General features: G+C 56.7%; 7 protein-coding genes across 7 annotated transcripts; 4 read left to right on the top strand and 3 right to left on the bottom strand.

The window, feature by feature from the left end:
- Positions 1 to 254: 254 nt before the first annotated feature.
- On the bottom strand, positions 255 to 1,855 carry CC84DRAFT_1160328 (uncharacterized protein). The gene is made up of 3 exons (XM_018177474.1): positions 1,744 to 1,855; positions 1,203 to 1,687; positions 255 to 1,157 (listed from the first exon to the last, which is right to left on the bottom strand). The coding sequence occupies exons 1-3, from the start codon at positions 1,795 to 1,797 to the stop codon at positions 584 to 586; spliced, it is 1,113 nt and encodes a 370-aa protein (XP_018043474.1). The 5' UTR covers positions 1,798 to 1,855; the 3' UTR covers positions 255 to 583.
- Positions 1,856 to 2,152: 297 nt separating this feature from the next.
- Positions 2,153 to 4,304, bottom strand: CC84DRAFT_1110172 (pre-mRNA-processing factor 31). The gene is made up of 2 exons (XM_018175242.1): positions 4,253 to 4,304; positions 2,153 to 4,199 (listed from the first exon to the last, which is right to left on the bottom strand). The coding sequence occupies exon 2, from the start codon at positions 4,096 to 4,098 to the stop codon at positions 2,383 to 2,385; it is 1,716 nt and encodes a 571-aa protein (XP_018043473.1). The 5' UTR covers positions 4,099 to 4,199; positions 4,253 to 4,304; the 3' UTR covers positions 2,153 to 2,382.
- A 54-nt stretch (positions 4,305 to 4,358) lies between these two features.
- On the top strand, positions 4,359 to 6,925 carry CC84DRAFT_1160326 (TPR-like protein). Its single transcript, XM_018177473.1, has one exon. The coding sequence runs from the start codon at positions 4,521 to 4,523 to the stop codon at positions 6,564 to 6,566; it is 2,046 nt and encodes a 681-aa protein (XP_018043472.1). The 5' UTR covers positions 4,359 to 4,520; the 3' UTR covers positions 6,567 to 6,925.
- A 652-nt stretch (positions 6,926 to 7,577) lies between these two features.
- Positions 7,578 to 9,517, bottom strand: CC84DRAFT_180038 (14-3-3 protein). Its single transcript, XM_018185481.1, has one exon. The coding sequence runs from the start codon at positions 9,232 to 9,234 to the stop codon at positions 7,681 to 7,683; it is 1,554 nt and encodes a 517-aa protein (XP_018043471.1). The 5' UTR covers positions 9,235 to 9,517; the 3' UTR covers positions 7,578 to 7,680.
- A 751-nt stretch (positions 9,518 to 10,268) lies between these two features.
- Positions 10,269 to 11,719, top strand: CC84DRAFT_1171708 (uncharacterized protein; the record flags this gene model as incomplete). Its single annotated transcript, XM_018179926.1, has 5 exons — positions 10,269 to 10,461; positions 10,577 to 10,863; positions 11,162 to 11,290; positions 11,328 to 11,531; positions 11,606 to 11,719. 5 exons carry the CDS (start codon positions 10,269 to 10,271, stop codon positions 11,717 to 11,719), a joined length of 927 nt encoding a protein of 308 aa, XP_018043470.1.
- Positions 11,720 to 12,570: 851 nt separating this feature from the next.
- Positions 12,571 to 12,789, top strand: CC84DRAFT_1077344 (uncharacterized protein; the record flags this gene model as incomplete). The annotated part of the gene is made up of 1 exon (XM_018173748.1): positions 12,571 to 12,789. The coding sequence occupies one exon, from the start codon at positions 12,571 to 12,573 to the stop codon at positions 12,787 to 12,789; it is 219 nt and encodes a 72-aa protein (XP_018043469.1).
- Positions 12,790 to 13,216: 427 nt separating this feature from the next.
- CC84DRAFT_1160322 (cyclohexadienyl dehydratase) lies at positions 13,217 to 14,147 on the top strand. Its single transcript, XM_018177472.1, has one exon. It carries the CDS (start codon positions 13,304 to 13,306, stop codon positions 14,117 to 14,119), a length of 816 nt encoding a protein of 271 aa, XP_018043468.1. The 5' UTR covers positions 13,217 to 13,303; the 3' UTR covers positions 14,120 to 14,147.
- The last annotated feature ends 544 nt before the right edge of the window (positions 14,148 to 14,691 follow it).

Genomic DNA, 14,691 nt, shown 5'->3' with positions numbered 1-14,691 from the left:
CAGGTCTGCGACGTCGTTCGAAAAATACTCGTACCGCGGCGTGGATGTGGAGGGAAAGTAAACTTCTCGCCCCCACGTGGCGTCCACCGGACGATTTGCCTGGGGTTTGGGGCGGTGCAAAGCAAGAATGATGGTTCTTCCAGGTGGGCGGAACTGCCTATAGCGTTGCCAGATATTAGGGGATTCTCCGTATGGCATTTCAAAACAAGGTGGAAATTATGGTGGTAGGGGTGCGACACGGTCAGCTGGGCTAAGCTATTCATTGTTAACATTCTTCCTACTTCTCGCATCTCTAGCGTCTACATGTCCTGACCCGCAACTTCGTGACATATGAACTGAATCGGCCGGCAGAAGGCTCACACTGATAAGTGTGCCAAGCTCACAAATCCCGCATTCGCAGCTTCAGACAAGTGCCGTAAATGATTCATTCAAGACCCCCGGGCTCGCGCCGTCTATATGGGCTGTCCCACTCGTTCCGTTCAGCAGCTTTTGGCAGAAACCCAGACCACCCCCAACGCCGGTCCCATGCCATGACGAAGAAAGCATTATCATCTCATCTCATCAAGTTACGCTAAACCGCCCTCTATGACTCCCCCGGCAGCAGGTTGTTCTTGACCGCAAACATCTTGGTGGTGACGCCCGCCGTGAAGCCGTCGACCTGGCGCGCGTACTGCTCGACCTGCCGCGAGTTGAGAAGCGTCTCCAGCCTGCTGGGCTCCTGCGGCAGCTTGAACAGCCTCTGCCACTCGTCCTCTGGGAGCAGCGGCTGCTTGGATGCCGTCCTTGCCGCGTTCTCGGCCTTGCGCTTCTGCTGCCACGCTGTGATCTTTGCTTGCTCACGTGCAAGCGAGCGCTGGTAGTACTGGTGGTTGTTGAGCTCCGTGTGGTGGTTCTCGATGCTCTCGAGCAGGAGATCGCACGTCTTCTCGAGGAAGGGGTCGATGGCGAGGTCGAGAGAGTCGTAGTTGGGGAAGAAGGGCGGTTCGGGAGTGTTGGGATCTTGCAGAAGGGCGGCAAGGTTGGGCGGGAACGAGAGCTCCTCTTTGGGAGCATCCGAGGGGAGCTGGTGGAGGAGCGAGGTGAGGAGGTGGGAGTTGTGGATGGTGACGGGGATCTCGACGAGGATGTCGTGGTAGCGGAGGCCGCTCTTTTGCAGGCTGCAGTTGTTAGCTTCGTTCCCGAACATGGGAGACGGTCCATACTTGTCGGTGGTGAATTTGCCCTCCTTGTACGCCGCAACGAAAGCGGGCGAGAGCCTGTAGGCGCGCAAGCTCAAGCTACCCTGCGAACTCCTGCTCACATCGTGCACCAGGGCGATGGCCTTCTCGTTGGGGTCTTTCTGGTAGAAGAACTGGTTCTCGATGGTGTTGAGGTTGATGAAGTTGCCCATGCTGGTGCTCGTGTACCAGCCGATGTTGTTGGCATCGACGTTGACCTCCCGCAGGAACTTGATCATCTCGTTCTGGTAGGCGAGGTTCGCCTTGGCGCGGGGTGCTGCCGCAGCGAGGTCCTTGTGGTTGTGGTTGTCGCGGTGGTCGTCGCTGGCGGGGACATCGACGTTGGGGAAAGGGAAGCATGAGGTGACTTCAAGGAGTCCGGGCTGGTCGAGCGACTCCATGCCCACGAGCGAGCCGGTCGCGACGGTAGGGAAGGTTTTGGCGGCATGATTGACGAGCTTCATCACAACCTGCGAAAGTCAGAGGGGCTGGTGGGGCACCGGTAGAGGGTGCGCGGGCGGCATACCAGGGCTTCAACCTGCACCGCCTTAATGGGCGAGTCCTTCAGAGCGTCGGCCATGTTGTCGGTCGTCGGGAAGGAGAGAGTCGTTGTGGTGGGGCTGCGCAGTTTGGGCGTGTTGGAGTCGTCGCGAATTTCGCTGCGTGCGAACAGTGTTGCCAAGATTTCTGGGACTGCACTAGACCAGGATCGTGATAGCTCCCAGCACTGAATCATTGGCTTTCAGCGCTCACTTTCACTGCCGCAATCGACACATTTCTTTTACTACCCAATTAGGAAGTTTGCCCCAGCCTCCCAAGGATGTAATCTGGTACACTTTCACTACCTCAATCGACATGACTTTTCAATTACTCAGTTGGGAAAGTTATGCATGCGTCCCAGAAAGAAGCCATCTACACTATCTGGCACAGCCTTTAGACCGATACATTCGAGCTAAACTTGATCTGAGCAGTATGACTGCAGATTTAGACACTACGTGAACAAGATGCTTTACTCGCATTCACGGAAAAAGGTCGCTGGCTATCTAGCTGACGCCCCCTCAAAAGACCCACAGGGTAACAAGACTGCCGTACCCCTTCAACGCCGCCCAATGCAATCGCTGATACACCAAAGCGCCATGAATGCCCCCCTAAATCACACAATCTCCTACCCCTGCTTCTGCTTCTTCACTGGCAGCGCAGGAACCTTGAAACCCCCGCTATCCACTTTCGCCGTGCTCGTCCCATTCAGCTGCGTGAACGTCCCGCCCTTGAACCACCTGTCCTCCTCGGCTTTTCGCTTTCGGTTCATCTCCTCCCTGATCTTTGGATCCACAAGCTCAAGCCCTTGCACAGGCGTGAACGCAATGGAGCTGGTTCCCGCACCGGGGAGCCCCACGCCGCCTGTCCGCAGACCCGAAGCGCGCAGACTGGTTGCCGTACCACCGGCACCGAAGCCCCTGAGCGACGTGTTTGCGCCGTTGAGCGAACTATCGCCGCCCCAGCCGGGGTTCTTCTTGGAAAGTTTGGCGCGCGTCTTTGGGTCTATTTGGTGCGCGCGGAGGCGGCCTGTATCTGTCGCGCCAATCATGCCCATGCCCTTTGTGGAGTCGCCTGCACCGTACCCGACCTCCTTTTCTTCTTTGCCGAACGCCATGCGGTTTTGTGCTTTGCGGATCTCCGTCATGGCGGTAGCTTCCTTGGCCTTCCTCGCGCGCCGTCCACCGCGTTTACGGGCGGGCTTATCATCTGGGGCGGGGAGCGCTCTTACGCCTTGATTTTTGGGTGGCTCAGTGAGCTTGTCGAGGCGGCGCTCGCACTCGTCTTTGAGTTCCCGACCGGTGGAGCCGTCTGGAGATTGATGCACCATGTCTACACGAGCGGCGAGGATGAGCTTCCCCGAGACGATGCGCATGGCTTGTTTTTTGAGGTCCTGGCGAACGGTTTGGAGTAGGGGGCTGTGGTAGAGGAAGCCTTGGTGGCGGATACCAACATTAGTTGCGAAGCCGAGGCCAGTGGCTTTGTTAGAGCCCAAAGGTGGGATGTTGCAGGCAGGAGTCTTGGCAAGACCAGCGAGACCTCCGGCGTAGTTGATAAGTTGAGCCGCGGTCAGGGAGCCGATAAGAATCGTGAGGTTGGGAGCGAAAGCAGCCATGCGGGACTGGACATACTCGATGAGGATGCCTTTGGCTTTGTCAAGATGAAGAAGCATCATGCAAGCATCCAAGATGGCTTGGAGCTCTGCGTCGTTAAGGTCTCGGCCTGCTGCTCGCGAAGCTTCAACGGTGACGACCATGAGTTGAGGGCCTTCCAAGATCGTCTTCAAAGGTACACCGACCAGATTATCCGTACTCTGAGCAATCTCTTTGATATTGTCCAGAGGTCCGTTCTTGATGATGGCGACGGTCTTTGCGTAGTCGATGGGGTTCTTAATGAGCTCTTCGAGGTACGGGAACCGCAACGAATAGTGGTCGCGAATGAACTTGTGCACAAGCATGATCTCGTCGTCAATCTGGGTTGAGTTCTCGTTGGCATCCTTGAGCAGCTGGTACTCGGGGTTGTCTTCGATCGACTCTCCGTCCATAACCTCCTCCATCTTGTCTTTGACCGCCTCAATCTGCTCCAGGATCGGCTTCAGCTTCGCAATCAGATTCGCAGCACCCCTGATATCCGCTGGCCCTTTTTGTTTCTTTTGCTTGGCCGCGTACTCGGCTTCCTCGTCTGCCATGTTCTCGTCTCCATCTTCGTCGGCCGACGCGCCGCCACCAAAGTCGTTCTCCAGGTCGGCCAGGTCGTCTCCGAAGTCCCCTCCCATGTCCACCTGCTCTTCATCAGACCCCACGTCCGCGAAATCCGCGAGAAGCTCCTGCTCCAAGGTCGCCATATCTGCGACACTTCTTTCTGAACCGTGAAATGTGGTGGCGCGCCCTGCTGCCTATACGTCGCAAAGATGGCGGCACAGACTACCGGCCGGAGGAAACCCTCCTAGTGAAAAGTGGTTGAGTGGGTGGTGTCGCAAAGCTGCAGCAGTAACGTACCTCTAGCGCGGTGTGGCCGCGGAAGTGAAGTCGGTCGCGTTGTTGTCTGGCGATGGAGAAAAGAGAAGTTGCGGCCGAGGTGACGGAGGGCTACTTTCTTAGTGTCCGCCATTCTGCCACGCGACACCGCCCAGCCCAGTGAATTTCGCGCCCCAGCTCCAACACCCATCCCTCCACTGACTTCGCAGCGCCACGAGCGCGTTGACGGCCACGCGTGTTTCCGCTCTCCCGAACACAATCTCCATACACCCCTCCGACAGATCCCACCATGGAGTCCTCCCGAGGCCCGCCGCGGGTCAAAAACAAGGCCGCAGCGCCCATCCAGATCAGCGCCGAACAACTCCTCCGCGAAGCTGTCGACCGCCAGGATGAGAAGCTCAAGGCGCCAACGCAGCGCTTCGCTGACATGGAGGAGCTGCACGAGTTCCAGGGCCGCAAGCGCAAGGAGTTTGAGGACTACGTCCGCCGCAACCGCATAAATATGAACAACTGGATGCGCTATGCCCAGTGGGAGCTCGAGCAGAAGGAGTTCCGCCGCGCGCGCAGCATCTTTGAGAGAGCGCTGGATGTGGACAGCACGAGTGTTGCGCTGTGGATACGGTACTGCGAGGCGGAGATGCGGAATAGGAATATCAACCATGCAAGAAACGTTTTTGATCGCGCGGTCACAATTCTCCCGCGCGTGGACAAGCTGTGGTACAAGTATGTATACATGGAAGAGACGCTGGGGAACATTGAGGGTGCAAGATCGGTGTTCGAGCGCTGGATGCAGTGGGAGCCCGAAGAGGCGGCGTGGTCGGCATACATCAAGCTGGAGAAGAGACACGGCGAGTTCGAAAAGGCACGCGCCATATTCGAGCGCTTCACCGTCGTGCACCCCGAGCCAAAGAACTGGATCAAATGGGCCAAATTCGAGGAAGAGAACGGCACAAGCGACCTCGTCCGCGATGTCTTCGGCACCGCCGTCGAGACGCTGGGCGACGAGTTCATGGACGAGAAGCTCTTCATGGCGTACGCCCGCTTCGAAGCCAAACTCAAGGAATTCGAACGCGCCCGCGCAATCTACAAATTCGCGCTCGACCGCATGCCCCGCTCCAAAGCCGCAACCCTCCACAAAGCATTCACTCAGTTTGAGAAGCAGTACGGCGACCGCGACGGCATCGAGGACGTCATCCTCTCCAAGCGCCGCGTCCACTACGAAGAGCAGATCAAAGAGAACCCCAAAAACTACGACGCGTGGATCGACTTTGCACGGCTCGAAGAAGCATCCGGCAACACCGACCGCGTGCGCGACGTCTACGAGCGCGCCATCGCGCAGATCCCGCCCACCCAGGAGAAGCGCCACTGGCGGCGCTACATCTACCTCTGGCTGTTCTACGCCATCTTCGAGGAAACCGTCTCCCGCGACGTCGAGCGGACCCGCCAGATCTACACGGAATGCATCAAACTCCTCCCCCACAAGCGCTTTACCTTCGCTAAAGTCTGGCTCATGGCCGCGCACTTTGAGCTCCGGCAAAACGCACTACCCAAAGCACGAAAACTACTCGGCCAGGCAATCGGCATGTGCCCCAAGGACAAGCTGTTCAAGGGGTACATTGAGCTCGAGATGAAGCTCTTCGAGTTCGGCCGCTGCCGCACCCTCTACGCAAAGTACATCGAGTTCAACGGCGCCAACACGTCGACGTGGATCAAATTCGCCGAGCTCGAGCGCGGCCTCGACGACCTCGCGCGCGCGCGCGCCATCTTCGAGCTCGCCGTCGACGAGCCCCTGCTCGACATGCCCGAGCTCCTTTGGAAGGCCTACATCGACTTCGAAGAAGGCGAGGCCGAATACGACCGCACGCGCGCGCTGTACAAGCGCCTCCTCGAAAAAACGGACCACGTCAAGGTGTGGACCTCGTGGGCGCAGTTCGAGCTCAGCGTGCCAGACGCCGACGCGCCACCGCCCGAGGACGATGCCCCGCCGTCCCCCACCGCCATCGCGCGCGCCCGCGCTGTCTTCGACGCAGCGCACACGCGCCTCAAGGAGCGCGAGCTCAAGGAGGAGCGCGTGGCGCTGCTCGCCGCGTGGAAGTCATTCGAGGACGAGGTCGGGACCCCCGACGACCGCGCGCGCATCGAGAAGCAGATGCCGCGCAAGGTCAAGAAGCGCAGGAAGCTCGACGACGACAGCTTCGAAGAGTACGTCGACTATGTGTTCCCCGCGGACGACCAGAGCGCGGCGAATATGGCGCGGCTGCTGGCGAATGCGGCGAGGTGGAAGAAGGAGAAGGAGGCGCAAGCGCAAGCGCAAGGACAGACGGCGGAGGAGTAGGAAGGACGGCTGGGAAGTGGGCAAAGATGTGTACTATACCATGTGGATATTGGAGAGTGGGCGCTATTTTGGGGTGGATTATACGTTTAAGGGGCGCAAATGCGTGACCTGCAATGAACAGCTATCGATACTGCTGGGTGGCGCTTTGTATCTGAGTGAAACGATACTGTTCAGCATCTGTGAAACCGACATCTACAGTCGATCGAGGGAGTGTTGGATGTACACAATACCCGCATTCCATAATGCGGTCAAAAGAAGGCAGACAAGGGAGGTGATAGCCATCCAGGCAACGAGCTGCGAGATTAGAGGTGTCAACCAGCTAGTATGGACACAGATCTACATGCGCCAACGAACGGTCGGCGAAAAAGCTGCTGCAGAAGTATTAGTCCATTGTAAACAGCAAGAAAGACATGCCTAGAAATGTTGTACGAGTTTCAGAAGGTGAGGAAGCGAGATGGTCAGACAAGATCTTAGAAATAGAGCTAAGATGGGGATCAGTAGTCTGCTGCTCTTTACCGTTGTGAAAGGTCATGCCCAACGGCGGCCATTCATGCAGGACAACGCCAGGATAAGTAAGTTGTAACGTGTCCAAATAGTCAATTGTATCGCAACGGTCCAAAAGCATCTACCAAAACGCCGTGTGTAAAGTCGACCAACAGAGTGGTATCATGAACGCAGATAATTCGAGCTTGACCAAATCCAAAAAACCGGAGCCGCAGGGGTGGTTCCGATTCCGAAATAACGTTATAACAAGAAGAAACCGCCATTGTGAGTTGCGGAGCGCAACTCCGAAGCAAGCTTTTCGTATCCAAAGAGAGAGTCCAATATGTACGCCCGGGAACGCCGATATAGTACAGCGAGGTTGCCCTGGGAGAGGCAACGCTCGGTGGTGGTATTATGCGAGGTGAAAGGTGATCCAAGTTCTGAGATGAGGCATGTAGGCCCAGGGTCAGAGGTATTGGGCGGATGGATGCCTGAATGCGTACGAGTGACCATCGGGCGTGGTGCTGAGAGATGGCGATTCGCTTGGTGGACGCAGTACCATCTGTGCTTCGACATCAGGTATTGTCCACTGCACATCCATCTTCCCCGCATGTCCACGCCCTGGTGATTGTCATCGGTCCGGTCTGCTGTATGAATATTCCTGTACAGGTGACCCTCGTGGTGAGCGTCGGAGTGGTGGCGATCGGTGAAGAGGAGACGTTCGAACGGCGTCCGAGGCGCGCACCGCAGCTGCGCTAGGCGATATGGGCGCCGACTTTCCTATTACTGGTGTGGTCTTCGCTGAGCCACTGCCATGCTGCTTCACAGTTCGCATAGTTGAAGGTGTCGCAGGAGACCGTCCTCCTTGTGGTGCACGTGGAGTCGTGCTCGCTCCGCTGTCGACACTGATATGCTTCGTGCGTGGTGTGGTATTCTGAGACGTACCACCTGTGAAACGTTGTGCATCAGAACGTGGCGTGCCCTCGTGGCTGCCACCTTCCTTGCGCCTCGACGTCTTGGTTGCAGAGTTTGATCGACTACGAACAGGAGCTGGTGGAACCTCTGTTACTGGATGGGCAGTGGAAGGTGCATCGACAGGTCTTCGCGTGGTTTGCGGGCTTCCTTGGCTAGGCAGATTGGACCTGTCGCTCCTCTGAACGCCATCACCACGTGGTTGTGCGCCTCCGGGAGTGACAGCCGATGCTGGTTCAGGGGTTGCCATACCTCCAACGCGTGGTGTAGCTTCCCAGCTCTTGCGCTTCATCATGCGACCTAATATGCCTACCAGTTCAGCCGCGTCCTCGAACTCGCTATCGTCCATTGCCTCTTGCGCGCGATACACATCTTTGATCGCACGTCTAGCTATGCGGCGAGACTCTTCGTGATCGTGCACGCAGTCCCACAGAAAGGCACTGTGTTCAAGAGCCACTGATAATCTTAATGGGTGTGATCCGGGAAGGTATTGTGTGGCGTAGCCGCTGGCTGTTGTAAAGTATCCCCCAGCAAGTGGAACAAAGTTCAAAGGTGGCAGAATGAACGACGATGGCTGAGGGATAGGGACATGATGAAAACCTGGAGGCGCGCCTGGAGGAGCAGGTGACGGTGTGCCGACCGGACCTCCTGTTGCATAGGGATTCGTGACGAAGGAGGTCTCTGAGACGATGGAGTCGATAGGCTCTCGCAGCATGGGTTGCTTTCCAGCGCGCTTCGACGAGGGCGAAAGGTTTGATGCGTCGCTGGGACGCTGTGCGTTACCGTTTCGCTCGGATAGGGGTAGCGAAGGCACGCCGAGTGTTCTAGGATCTGTAGTCGTCATATTTGTTTGCGTGACGGGCGGTTGATTGTGGAACAAGCAGAAGATGTGGTAGAAGCTCGCTCGCAGCTTGACGCTAAGGACTCTACACTCTGGTCCATGTTGGTTGTCCTGGGCATACGGTAGGACGCAAAGCTCTAGAATGGAGAGACCCTCGCGCGACAGCCAAAGGATGTGTTGGTAGAGGGCGAGAGATGGCGTGTCGCGACTGGTATCGAGCTTCCGTAGCTTTCTCGCTCGAACGAGTCGCCGTGCGAGGAGGACTGATAGGCCGAGAATCTGGTAGAGCGAAGCGGAGAGGAGCGGATGGCTGTCTGCTGTCTGCTTGGCGATCCGACCCAGGAATTTCTGGTCAAAGTCCAAGGTAGCCATTCTTCAGCAGCTGTCGGACACGTCAGCGTTTCCGATGGCGGAAATAATGATGCTAGGCGATGTTGTGGAGAGAAGGGTAGATACCGGGGTGGTTGGGAAGGCACGCTCTGAGCACCCTTTCCTCAGAGGATGGAGAATCTCTCACCCACTCTCACTATTCTCACACTTCTCTCCGGGAGCAAGACGAGATGGTTCCAATGATGCGGACGAGGGTGGAAGAGAGGGATTCTCGCATGTAACAAACAGAAAGGTGCGCTCACCATCAACGACTCGCCGGACCGCCGCGCCGTATCTCGAAACCGACACAGCGACTTGGCCCAAGCTGAACAAACGACTTTGATAGACGTTGCCGGAGAAAGGAGCGTCAAAGCTGGGCGCGATTGCAGCCAATTGACCCGTTTCAGGAGCGGCACCGTGCGCAGAAGTCGGCGGTGAATGGCGGTTCTCGTGACCAGTCTTTGTTCGACGTTGGATGTTGACGGGGTGATATCCGGCGATGGAGGGCGGATGTTGGACCTTCTCGGCGCCTTCCAAGTTCTGAATTAGGTGGTAACAATGGGATTGTTATGGTACACGGTGTGGGTATACTGATGCGGACGGGCCCAAGCTGGGCTGGTAATATACAGTCGGCCGTTGCAAGGGCAGAAATGTCCAGGGGGACTGCACAGCTGTCAGCACCGGGGCCGGAGAATGAAGCACTTCACTGCGTGCGTTGGGCGTACGGTACTCCAGATGACCCCAAACGGGACAAGGCAGAATGGTGTGGATGGTCGAGTGGGCAGCTCTCGTCCCATTCGACGAGCGGGATGACGTGGGAGCCAATGGGCGCGCGCTGCTGGTGAGGCGCGACTCGGGACGACGTGCGGCGGGCTCAGCAAGCGTCAATCATGAGGCGGGAGGTGCAGGAGGCTGGCAGGTCGGGTTCGAGAGCCTCAGACAGCGCATTGCGACGTCGTCTGGCCTCGTGGTCGCCCGCGCGAGGAGCTGCGACGGTATAAAAAGCGCGACGGTCGGCAGGCGGTGTGGAGCGGTCAATGCTCGTGTTTGAAAGCTATGCCCGCCGGAGGAGCGCTCGGCACACACAACCAGGGAACTCTGCAATTGCGGCGCGCCGCTCGCGGGCGCGTCCGTGTCTGGAGCCGCAGCGGGGCCTCCTCCGTCTCGCGACAGCAGGCTTGGTGTTGAGAACGAGTGCAAGCCACGCAGCAGGTGCGCGCAGCGACAATGGTACGAGCGGGAGAAACTGGCAGGGCGGCGCAGAGGCAATCGGTGCTACTATAATCCTCCATCTGCGCCCAGTCGAGCGGGACTCCGGAGTGCAGCTCCTGCGTCAATCTTGCAGCGGCGACAGCGCTGCGTTGGTTGACGTGTCAAGCGGCGACCTCTCCACTAACCGTCTCTGTCTCCTGCATCCCCGCTTGCCCTCAAAAGGTGCAAGAATGGGGCGTCGTTGCCAGCTGGCATGGAGGCGATGAAGCGCGATGCCAGCTTCTCCAGATCGCCGCCCATGGCGCCATACTTCCACGTCTTGCCAGCACGCAGTGGCAGGCCAGCTCCACCCCCATCCGAACCACAGCCACGCAACCCTGCAACGCTCGGCTGTCTGTATTTCTTTTCCCGAGGGCGTCGGTATGCTGGGCCATCAGAGGTCGTTAGCTAGGGCAGTCCGCGCCTGAGCAGCCACATGGCCAACACACCGACTGACATTGCAATGTGGCGATGGCTTCATTATCCGGACCCCACAGCGCGGCTATCGAATGCGGCTGACGGCATGTCTCAATTCCAGCGGACCTGAAGCATTATCAGGCAAGATGATTCTGTGCCAATGTCTCTGCTCAGTCGGTTTCCGCGCAGACGTTCACCGGATGCTCGGAGCATTCATCTCGCAGAGAAAAACGGACCTCCTGTCAAATCTGCCAGCGTGCAGCATTGCAGCGGTTCGCATCAGAAGTGTGCGTCGACCTCAAGCAGCGGTGAGAGGTCGCATGTGATTGGCCAAGCTACGGCACCAAGAGCTCGCAAACACACACTTGGATCTATTTTCCGACAGACCAAAGTACGTCCGCTCGTGCAGGTACGACGTGGCACAACAGGGCTGTTGCTGTCGTTCCGCCCATGGCCAACTTGCTAGCCGGAAGAAGACACCTTTGACGTGCGGCTACGTCATCCTTCTACAGTTACCAGCGAGGCAACTGAATAGTTGTGGGACTGAGCGGCTGTCAAGAACTCCCTCCCTCTCCATGACATATCCGAAGATCTTTCCTCTCGCCGAGCAACAATTTGGGTTAGAGGTGGTGGTGCGTACGTATTCTTGAGGTGACGCCATCCCGGACAATCTTCAATGACGAGGTTGGGGAAACTAAGATCTCAGGCGACTGGACTCACTAGCGGTCAATTCCATGCTCTTCTAACATTCATCGGCGGTGCGGTTGTTACTCGACGTCAAGATGCACATGCGGAATGTTCTGTCGCATGCCGACGGTGACGGGAACCTTAAGCAGGAGTGAAACTCACCACAGCACTGTATAGTCGGCAGCAGCTGAAAAAGAACAAACATCCCTAAACTCGCAATACTTGTTTTCGACTACCATTCTAGGATTGAGCGGGACTTACCTGCCAGTTAGGAATCCAGGTCCAGACCCACATGCGAGCTACCGAGCCACCACGCGATCGTGTCACTCGAGTGCCAGCGACGCGCATTGTACCTCGTAAACAAGCGCGCCGAAGCCGCGGTTTGCCATTGCATTCCTCCCCAATTAGGAAATGTCCAGAACAGCACAATCAGCCTTCTGCGGCACCGTAAGATTCGAAACGGAAAGCACATACCAGCGGGCCTTCAATTCAACGATTGCCTCAATAGCTCTGCTGCATCGCAGTAACGCAGACCCGCGACGAGCCTATCGCTGACAGTCATCGCGTGCAGTGCAATCAAACAAGCAAGAAGCTGGACTGAAGTGTCACCTGGAAGCAATGGTGGGCGTGGCATATAAGAAGCTGGTGTGAGATGAGGACCCCATCACACGACCAGAGCTGTACTCGGAGCGCCTCTCATCAGACTACCCTAAGGAGGAGGCCTCTCATCAGACTTCCAACGCGTGTCCGGGCCGCATCTGGCACGTCCACTACACACAGCGATTGACGCAGGTACGCTGCCACGTTTTACCCTTGCTCTCCCTACACATCGGTGGGATTCGCGGTCTCCTGACCACTTGATAGCTACCACACCGCTACCCCTAACCTGTGGAGCAATCCAATTCGTCCGAGTGGTTAGGGCTCACCGATCGCCCATCACCAATCTACAGGCCGAACCATTACCGATCGCCTAAGCAAAGCAGAATGTGCTTCTACCACGCCTACGCGCACCGCTGCGGCCACACAGAGATGATCTTCATCCAGATGTGTGCGGCGGCGCAAATGATACAGCGGAAGTGTCCGCGGGGTCAGGAGGGGGTGATACTGACGACCGTCAAGGTGGAACATCCGTGCAGTGGGTGTCCGAAGAAAGTAAGTTTGATATCTGCGCGAGATGATGCGGCAGAGGCTGACTGGGTGTAGTGACCCTCGCTATGTGGTGACGTAGGGGAAATTTGAAGGGAGGTTGCGTGTCAGAATGGGTAGGTAGACGACTCTGTGGGCCGGGTTGGACGATTTTTGGAGGGATAGAAGGCGGAGAAGTTTTCTCTTCATGTGCTTTCTTCGGCTTTATTTTGCGGTCTTGTATCGTGTTTTGACGTACTTGATCTTACGCTCTGTTCTTGGCCTTCTACCATTCTTACTTATTTTGTCCAACTTCTGGTTTTACTTCATGGACGCTTTGGCGCCTTCTCTTCTTATACCTTAATAGCGAATCTGCACAATTTGGTCCCTCAATCCATTCATTGGCGTATGCGATAGCTCCTCTACATAGCGTCTTGGATGGTGCCTGACTCGCGGATAAATCTCCGGGATCGGCCAGATCAACGGTCCTACGATACGGTATCTACCGCCACAGTAGAAATAGCTTCAACAAATCGCTGTAAAGTCGAGAAGATTCCGCATTGCTAGCGAAGTCTTCCACGTCTCGCCCACAATGAAACCACTATCCATCGCCGCACTGCTTACCGCCGGGGTTGGACTTGTCACAGCGACAACTTCACCATCTAGCAATGTGCTCGACGACATCATCGCACGAGGCTATCTCCGAGTGGGCACGACAGGAGACTACGCCCCCTTCACTCACGTCACCAAGCTCACCAACTCGACTACCGGAACCGACCTAATCGGCGCCGACATCGACATGGCGGAATCGCTTTCCAGCGCGCTCGGTCTCACATCGCCTCCCATCTTCGTCAAAACGGTCTGGGCCAATCTCGCCACCAACATCTCCACAGGCGCTTTCGACATCGGCATGGGCGGCATCAGCATCACGCTCGCCCGCGCACTGAAGGCCTTCTTCTCAACACCCGTCCTGCGCGTGGGAAAAGTAGCTTGTGTGCCGTGCAGCCGGGTCAGCGAGTTCTCCTCCCTCGCAGCCATCGACCGTGCGGGCATCAAAGTGGCGACGCCTGCCGGAGGCAGCAACGAGGCGTTTGACCGCGCGAACTTCCAGACGGCGGAGATCGTCGTGTATCCGGTCAATTCGGACATTTTCCGGGCGTTGCTGAACGAGACCGCTGATGTGGTCGTCACGGATCGAGTGGAGGCGGAGCTCTGGGCGGGCTTGTATCCGGATGTGTTGTGTGCTGTTCATGCTGAGACGCCGTACAGCTTCGAGGAGCTCGGGTACATAATGCCCCGGGATGTGGTCTGGCAGAACTTTGTGAATGAGTGGTTGAGGATTCAGCAGGGGAGTGGGGCGTGGAATTCCACTATGGCGGCGTGGATGAAATATGACTGGGGTCTTTGAGCGCGGGGATGAGTTTAATGAAGGTGTGGATACTAGAAACCATTTCTTGGCCTTTCATTGTACATGTGTGTTCACTCACTTATAATATCGTGCGGTCGGTGATTGAAGATACAAAATATGATGGATCACTCACTGAATGCGGGGGGAGAACTCTGGAAAATTCACATCTACGATATGAATTTCTCCTGTCAAGCATATTTGCGGGCGAGATTGACCCCGAAGCTCACGACATGGGCGGGGCCGAGTATGTTATGTTAGTTGAGGAGCAAGCTGAGCCATGGGCTGCGTTTGATGCAGCGTGGAACTGGTGTTGTGACGGAGACGGACAGTAGACCGCATTTTATATCACAGATATGCGCGATACCATGTATGAATGATAGACAGAAACCCTAATTACCCTACTCTATACTCTTTCACGATTAACCTCAACTTAAACATCAAATTCACTCCTCTTATTGGCTATAACATAAAGACTTCGCTCTTATACGCGAACAAACGCGCACGTGGCAGGGGAGGTAAGCTTGCTATACGGTGTATACGGCTTCCGTCCAAACCTCGGTTATACTTTCCGA

This window comes from Paraphaeosphaeria sporulosa (assembly GCF_001642045.1).
Source record: "Paraphaeosphaeria sporulosa strain AP3s5-JAC2a unplaced genomic scaffold CC84scaffold_1, whole genome shotgun sequence".
Classification (NCBI taxonomy): Eukaryota; Fungi; Ascomycota; class Dothideomycetes; order Pleosporales; family Didymosphaeriaceae; genus Paraphaeosphaeria; species Paraphaeosphaeria sporulosa.
The sequence above is the reverse complement of the archived record's forward strand: the minus strand, read 5'-3'. Positions and strand labels throughout refer to the sequence as shown.